This window comes from Bubalus kerabau, chromosome 4, assembly GCF_029407905.1.
Source record: "Bubalus kerabau isolate K-KA32 ecotype Philippines breed swamp buffalo chromosome 4, PCC_UOA_SB_1v2, whole genome shotgun sequence".
In the NCBI taxonomy this organism is placed as follows: domain Eukaryota; kingdom Metazoa; phylum Chordata; class Mammalia; order Artiodactyla; family Bovidae; genus Bubalus; species Bubalus kerabau.
The window spans coordinates 25,426,480-25,434,816 of NC_073627.1; the positions used below are offsets into that span (position 1 = coordinate 25,426,480).

Here is an 8,337-nt window from a genome sequence, read left to right on the forward strand (position 1 = left end):
TTTCTGGCATCAGACAATATTCTGGATAGGTAGACTTGTAGTTCTTTTTTTTTAGGAAGAGGTACGTCCACAGGACACTGTGTCAGTAATTGGTGGAGTGGCTGGAGGCAGTAAGCATGGAAGGAAGGCTGCTTGGAAATTCATAAAGGACAACTGGGAAGAACTTTATAATCGATACCAGGGAGGATTCTTAATATCTAGACTAATAAAGGTAGGTGAAAATGTTTGAGTAGCTTGCTTATCATGGATATTATTGAGAGACATTCATGATTCACTCAACCCATAGATTATTGTCTTTGCTTTTTAAAAGTTTCCTTAAGTAGTTACTAGCTTTACTAAACAGTTTCTCCATAGCCCTTCCTGTACCCTTGTAGAATAAACTGAAGTTGGGAAAGAGGGGAATGATTTGTTTTTATGGTAAATGGAAGTTTGTTCCTAACCTCTTAGTTGTACTTACTATTTATAAACCATTATTTTTTCAGCTATCAGTTGAGGGATTTGCAGTTGATAAAATGGCTGGAGAAGTTAAGGTAAGGAAAGTACAGTTTACTTTTCACTTTTCAATCCAGAAAATAAAAATACTAATCAATTATAATCATAGATTATTGGGGTGATGTATTTAGTAGTGTCTCCATGTTTTTCTGGGAGAAAGGTTAGGTTGTATCCTTAAGGCCTGAAGAATTTAGAGTTGGAATCATCTTTGAGGGCATTAAAGTGGTTGAAAGAATGTGGACTTTAGAGTCAGTCAACCTGGATGTAAATCTGTGCTCTGCCCCTTGTTAGTTGCGTGACTTCAAGCAGGCTTTTTAACCTCTATGAGCCCGTCTCCTCTTCCATAAAATGAGGTGATAAGATGTCTACACTAAGTAATATAGGGGGCCTGGAACATAGTAGATCTTTCATATTAGTTCTTTTTCCCTTCTAATACCTTTCATAGGTCTTTTATGTGCACAGAGAGACAAGATGACTACGTAGGGACTCTACTCCTAGCCCTTTTAAGTGTCACTTCCACCTTCATTCTTGAAAGCAAGAAGGTTTCAGGGGTGAATTTGGAAATTCTGAGAGCTATAATGTTTGGTTCACATTATGAGTTAATTTACTCAGTCACAGGTTAGTACATAACAGAGAGTCTAGATCAAGATTCAATATTATGCATTGTATTATGTAAATAATTACTTTATTGTAAAGGTAATAAATATTCCTGAAGGAGAAATACATATAATTAGTTCAGGGGGAGGCCAGTGGCCAAGTTAAGGCTAGTGTAAGGTAGAGGCCTGACTGAAGAGGGCCTTGTAGGCCATATGAAAATACTCCTAAGAATGGGAAGCCCTTGAATGGCTTATAAACAAAGGGGTGACTTAATCTGGTTTATATGATAAGAATTTCAATCTGGCTGCAGTATAGAGAATGCAGTTTGGAAAGGGGAGATAGCGGGAAGCAAAAATGATAAAGTAGCTTGGAGGAGATGGAGTAATGAAAGAGATTCAGTTCAGTTCAGTTGCTGGGTTGTGTTCGACTCTTTGCGACCCCATGGACTGCAGCTCGCCAGGCTTCCCTGTCCATCACCAACTCCTGGAGCTTGCTCAAACTCATGTCCATCACCAATTCCCAGAGTTTACCCAAACTCATCTCCATTGAGTCGGTGATGCCATCCAACCATCTCATCGTCTGTCGTCCCCTTCTCCTCCCACCTTCAGTCTTTCCCAGCATCAGGGTCTTCTCAAATCAATCAGTTCTTTGCATTAGGTGGTCAGAGTATTAGATTTTCAGCTTTAGCATCGGTCCTTCCAATGAATATTCAGGACTGATTTCCTTTAGGATGGACTGGTTGGATGTCCTTACAGTCCAAGGGACTCTCAAGAGTCTCCTCCAACACCACAGTTCAAAATCATCAATTCTTTGGCGCTCAGCTTTCTTCACAGTCCCAACTCTCACATCCATACATGACTACTGGAAAAACCATAGCTTTGACTAGACGGACCTTTGTTGACAAAGTAATGTCTCTGCTTTTTAATATGCTGTCTAGGTTGGTCATAACTTTTCTTCCAAGAAGCAAGCATCTTTTAATTTCATGGCTGCAGTCACCACCTGCAGTGATTTTGGAGACCCCAAAAATAAAGTCTGTCACTGTTTCCATTGTTTACCCATCTATTTGCCATGAAGTGATGGGACCGGATGCCATGATCTTAGTTTTCTGAATGTTGAGTTTTAAGCCAACTTTTTCACCCTCCTCTTTGACTTTCATCAAGAGGCTCTTCAGTTCTTTGCTTTCTGCCATAAGGGTGGTGTCATCTGCATATCTGAGGCTACTGATACTTCTCCCGGCAATCTTGATTCCAGGGCTTGTTTAGTTAGTCTTTAATACAGCCAATATTTATTGAATGTTTTGTCTGTATTGTGAACATATCTGGGGGAGGAAGAAGGAAGTAGTCAAGGATAATTTCCAGGTTTCTCATATGTAAGCAGTGGTACTATTTGTTGAGGTAGAATGAGAAGAAGTCTTACTCAGGCCCTAAGAACCCAACTGTGATGGGAGCCTTGGAGCAGGAGCCATTGTCATCCATGTCAATAAAGTGACGGATTTCTAAGAGGTTTAGACTTAATCTGATGAATTAGTCATTCTCTCTTATAGACCTGTGATGACTCGTTCAAAGGAAAGACCTCCCCCCCGTCCCCTGGTCCCCATCCTTTTGCTGGTTGATATTTTCTGTGAAACCAGGTGTACTTCATTAGAAAATGGTTTACTCAACCTTTAATCAATAAGTACTGCAATAATTACAGTGAACTCTGAAGTAGTTTACTGTATGAAAATGTGTCTATAAAATTTTAAATTATTAGAATATGGCAGCAATTTAAGCTTCTTAGTTTTATTATCCCTTACAAATTAATCTTTATTGGAAGTAGCCAAAATGTGTTGAATCCTTAACTACTCTATGCCAAGTATTATATTTTCTCATAGATGATAAAACAGAGCAGTTAATTTACTTAGTCACACTTTAGTACATGATGGGGGCTAGATCAAGTCCCAAGGCTGATTTCAAAGTCTATACTTCAAGTAGGTTTTTTTAACCCCTGTGAATTGGGTGATTGTCATTTAGATGAAGTAACACAGGGGGCTTGGTCCTTGATAAACGTTCTGTTTTACTTTTTTTGCTGCTTGGACAATGAACCTTAAAGAATATAGGTTCTTTTTCTGTGATTAGGCTCTTTAGCATATACATTAGGGGAAGAACCCTGCAGGTCTAAGGTGCAGCTTGTTTTCTTTTAGCCTGGCAGTGGTCAGTTTTCATGAGCGAAGCTTATGAATCCTTCGTAGATGGTGGGTATTTTTTCATGACCTGTGATAATTAGCTTCTTACTATTGCTAGTAATGATCCTACATTCTGGTTTGTCTTATGCCAGGCTTTCTTCGAGAGTCACCCAGCTCCTTCAGCTGAGCGTACCATCCAGCAGTGTTGTGAAAATATCCTGCTGAATGCTGCTTGGCTAAAGCGTGATGCTGAGAGCATCCACCAGTACCTCCTGCAGCGGAAGGCCTCGCCGCCCACAGCATGAACCTGAGCACACCGCCACTGCGGTTCTCCTGCTCTGTGCAGGGAGAAGGTGGAGCGACTGAACAGCTGATTCACATGCCAAGAATTTGGAGTCTTCTTTCAAGCCAGTGGGGGTTGGACAATGAATGTAGTTAACTGGTTCCTGCTCACACTCCAGAATTAAATTCTATTGAAAAAGGAAAATCAGCAATTCAGCAAAAAAATAAAAATGTAAATATGATAGTAATAAAATAGAGCATAACGAAACTGTGAAACTTCCTGAAGCCTTGTCAGTGGTTAAAAGTATTTAACACTCTCCTGTTAATGACAGATGTTCTGTTTTTATAACCTACGAAAAGGAAACTAGAGGCTTCTGTAAAGAGGATTTTTGTGAAGTGGGTTCTCCAAGCAGCCTACAAGCCAAGTGTCCATTGCTGGGAATGGTTAACATTAAAGGCTGATAGCTGGTATAATATAGAGTCTGTGCATAATCTCAAGTGGGGTTTCTTGTTTTTTGTTTATTTGGCATGGGGACTGATCAGGAAGATATATTTTCCTGCATAACTCAATCTGAACCAAGGATTGTAGTTTTCCTCCTTGCCTTCCCTTCTGTGTGACCCCTTGGCAAGAAAAAAAAAAAAAGTTTGAAAAAAACAAACAAAACCTATCCTGGTCTGGGTTTTTTCCTTCCCTTAGTTCCATCCCAACCCACCACCCCGGTGTCCTTCTTAGAGATAAATAATAAGGAAACATCTTTTATAGCCACATTAAATAAGAGAAACTGATATACATTATTTTTTCTTTCTTTTTTAAGATGACTTTTAAGAATCCTGAAATGCATATAGGTGAGACAATAGAAATGAAAAGTTTTCAGCCAGGCCTTTCTGAAGGAGGTATTCTGCTGAAAATGGTCTGACAGGCCAACTGTTGACCCTCTTTCTGACAGTATCAGCACTGGTTTCTGGTTCAGTTAAGCCTGTAAGAAGTCAGTGGTTGCTGATGCAGGGCCCATGTATTAGTGGTAACTGGTTTAAAAAAAAGACTGTAAGCCTGTGTGTGCCACTCTGCTTCCACAGTGTATCCTACTAACAAGCCTCACCAACCTAATCCAGTGAGTTTTAACTCTAAATCTCATTCCTTTCCTCTTTCCCTACTTTTTTTCTTTTCTTTTTCTTTAAAAAAAAAAATATTTTTGTGTGTTATTAACAGGAATTCATATTTGGTGTGGCTTAACTGTATTTCAGAAGGTCATCAGATTGTGAGACTGCTTCCTTGAAACATTTTTGTGCTATTGTTTTAAAAAAATAATAATTAAAAAAACAGTTGGCGTTAATAAAAATGTCAATGTGAAATTGATGTCCTGATGTTCTTTATTCTCTTCGGTAAGCAACTAAAATCTTTTCTGTCATTCAGTAGGATTATAAGAAGTTTTACTACCATAGGGTTTTTTGAGTCTAAGAAAATCCAGTGGCTGAATTTCTAATGAATGGTACCTAGCCAGAAATACCCTAAGATTCCTCCTAAATTACTTCTGGATTAACTCAGAAACCTCTTATAGCTCCTTAGAGTCAGCATTCAGGAGCTAACCTTAGCCTGCCAGTTCCTATGTCCTGAGGCTTTCTCTTATCTAGGCATGTGCTTATGGTACCAGCAAAGTAAAGACACCAAACAGACTGAGAGAAATTGTTTTAATGAAAGAACTCACAATCAAATGCTGGAAAGAAGTGGTCTCAGTTTTAGCACACATGCAAGTTGTGTGTATATAACAGTTCAGTGGTTTGAATCGTGTTGGGGAGCAGATGGTGCTGGCTGCATTCCTCTTCAGAACTGCTGCTCATCCTGTTTTGTGTCCCAGGTCTTGACCCCTGTGGACTGCATCAACAGGTTCCGTTGCCTCTGACTTCAGGTTGTGTTGATCCAATTAGTAACATCCTCAGACGATCAAAAGGCTGAGGAATGGATATTTAGAAGCCTGGGTATTTATTTCCCTGGCTTCTAAGTCACCAGGTCACATAGGTTGTCTGTGTTCCTCTACCAAAGACTGTGACTCCTAACAAGCAGCCCTCTTCAGCTTCCAGCTCCTTCTCTCTGCCCCTTTAGATCTAGGGATAGAATGGACCACTTATTTACTAGCTCCTGAACTCTGCCCATGTCTTTGTGAACAGTCCCTTTATTAAACCTTCCTCAAATTACCCAGTTTTAGTGTATTCTCTGTTTTCCACTAATATCTTGATTGATTTGGGCATCATAGTCTTGATGCTTTGGATCTCTAAAGGTCTTAATCCAGCCTTTTCCATGTCAGATATTTTGTTTTGTTTTATGTGGCTGTGCCGTGAGGCTTGTGGAATCTTAGTTTCTCGACCAGGGATTGAACCAATGCCCTCGGCAGTGAAAGCATGGAGTCCTAACCACTGGACTGCACAGGAATTCCCTGTCAGATGTTTTAGTTTATTGTTTGTCTTCCAAATAGCTCCCTATCCTAGGTAATATACTCATTTTACAGATGAGAAAGCATTAGCTTTCAGAAAAATTAGCTAGTTAAACAGCAAATAATTCTCAGTCCTAGTGGTCAACTCAAGCTTGCCAGTCTGCACAAACCTGTGTTCTTCCAGCTGATTGTTAGGTTTCCACAATTAGAAGATCATGCAGTCACAATGGATACAAGCAATAGCTTTAAAAATACTTAATGATTCTCCTTTTCCCTAATGTTTGTGAAAGTTGCTCAGTCGTGTCTGCCTCTTTGCGGCCCCATGGACTGTAGTCCATGGAATACTCAAGGCCAGAATACTGGAGCGCGTAGCCTTTCCCTTCTCCAGAGGATCTTCCCAACCCACGGACTGAACCCAGGTCTCCCGCATTGCACACAGATTCTTTACCAGCTGAGCCACAAAGGAAGCCAAGAACACAGGAGTGGGTAGCCTATCCCTTCAGCCTATCTTCCTGATCCAGGACTCGAACCGGGGTCTCCTGCATTGCAGGCGGATTCTTTACCAATGGAGATATCAGGGAAACCCCTTTTCTGTAATATCCCTTGGTTAAAATTTTTAGAAATGAGAAAGTTGGGAAGAAAGACAAAAGTGTTAGTTTCTTATAGAAAATGTTATTTTATATTCATGGGAAGCAGTAGAGGCTTTTGGGACAGTGGGCAGTGGTGGATGAATTCTTATCTGGCATTTTCTAAGAATGAGTTTCAGGAAGTAAGGAACCCTTTTATAAAGAATGTATCTCTGTAGTGTGCAATTTGGGGAGTATGAGGGGGTTTATAGCTTTAAATCAAGTCTTTCAACTCTGTTATCCAAATGAGTCCTGGACTTGGAGCCACATTTGTAGGGCTAGTGATTCTTTTCTCAGCAAGAAAATAAGCTTTTGGTAATATAATGTTGACTTTATACTTACAGTATCATATATGACTGAAGAATAAATCTGCTGTTACTAGTTTTAGGATCTCAGAGTTGTTTTCAATAAGACTCTGCCTTCTCTGGGCTTATACCAGGTGGCTCAGTAGTAAAGAATCCACCTGCCGATGCAGGAGACTCAGGTTTGATTCAGGAAGTTCCCCTGGAGAAGGGATAGACCACCTACTCCAGTATTCTTGCTGGGGAAATCCCATGGACACAAGAGCCTGGCGAGCTACAGTCCATGGAGTAGGGTAGCAAAGAGTGCATGACTTAGCATGCATCTTTTCTGGTAATGCAAAATACCCACCCCAAATTGACCTGCCTTCTTAGAACAATCCTAGTACAATTGAAGTGGTCAAGGTGTTTGGTTTCTAATGCAAGAGTGAGACAGGGGACCCTGATAGTAAGGAAATGTGTAGGCCAAATAACTTCCTTTCCCTAGGAAACCAAGTCAGAGGATGATTGGTCCTTCTAATGGTTTGATGGTTAACTTTGTGATGAATGGTAGTGTCAGGAAGGAAAGTTGATTGGGTTGTTACTGCCACTTGTAGATAACTCTTGCTGTTGTTCAGTCGCTAAGTCGTGTCCGACTCTTTTTGACCCCATTGACCGCAGCAGCCAGGGTTCCCTGTCCTTTGCCATCCCCCGGAGTTTGCTTGAATGTCGTTGAGTCGGTGACACCATCCAACCATCTCATTCTCTGTCACCTCTTTATCCTGCCCTCAGTCTTTCCCAGCATCAGGGTCTTTTCCAGTGAGTTGGCTCTTCACATAAGATAGCCAAAGAGAACTCTGCTTCTCTCATTTCACTGCTGATACCTGGCAGCTGTAGCTTTCACTCCTGAACTCCTGGTCCAATGCTGGGGTGGAATTAGCAACAGAGAAGGAACATAGCTTACTATCTGTTGTAACTTGTGCTTTCTCAGGAAGCTGCCGCCAGCTGACAGTAGATATGCTATACACCAATTAAAATGAAAACCAAGAAGGGAAAAAGAGTCTCGCCATAGTTTGGCTGATCATATCAATATGGTCCTCTGTGACATCCACCTCCTCTCACCTCCAAACAACCTTAACCTTTATCATAAATTTGACAGATTGTACAGGTATACATTACACTGCAATCTTAACCCACTCTGATTCATTAGGTGTTGATTACCTTGGATTATGTATACTAACCTTATGGATATACTCTTCTTCATGCTTATTAGACTTTTTAAAGACATTAAGAAGAAAACAGTACACTGAATGGCTGACGGTTTAATAGGAGAAATCTCAAGACAACACAGGATACCAGATAGTGGAGGAGAGGTGGAGAGAAACAGTTTATAAGAAAAAAAATACAAAACATTAAAAATATTTGACATGAATGAGGATGGGTGAGATGACTGCTGCTTTCCTAATAGGTCA

General features: G+C 40.4%; 1 protein-coding gene across 2 annotated transcripts in view; it reads left to right on the forward strand.

Moving 5' to 3' along the window:
- The window catches only part of NPEPPS (aminopeptidase puromycin sensitive), a 111,201-nt gene extending 106,316 nt beyond the window's left edge, over positions 1-4,885 (forward strand). For both annotated transcript variants that reach the window (XM_055576049.1, XM_055576050.1), the window contains 3 exons: positions 56-211; positions 483-530; positions 3,403-4,885. In XM_055576049.1, coding sequence (XP_055432024.1) covers positions 56-211; positions 483-530; positions 3,403-3,555 — 357 coding nt within the window. In that variant the 3' untranslated portion in view covers positions 3,556-4,885. The remainder of the gene's footprint in view (positions 1-55; positions 212-482; positions 531-3,402) is intronic.
- The last annotated feature ends 3,452 nt before the right edge of the window (positions 4,886-8,337 follow it).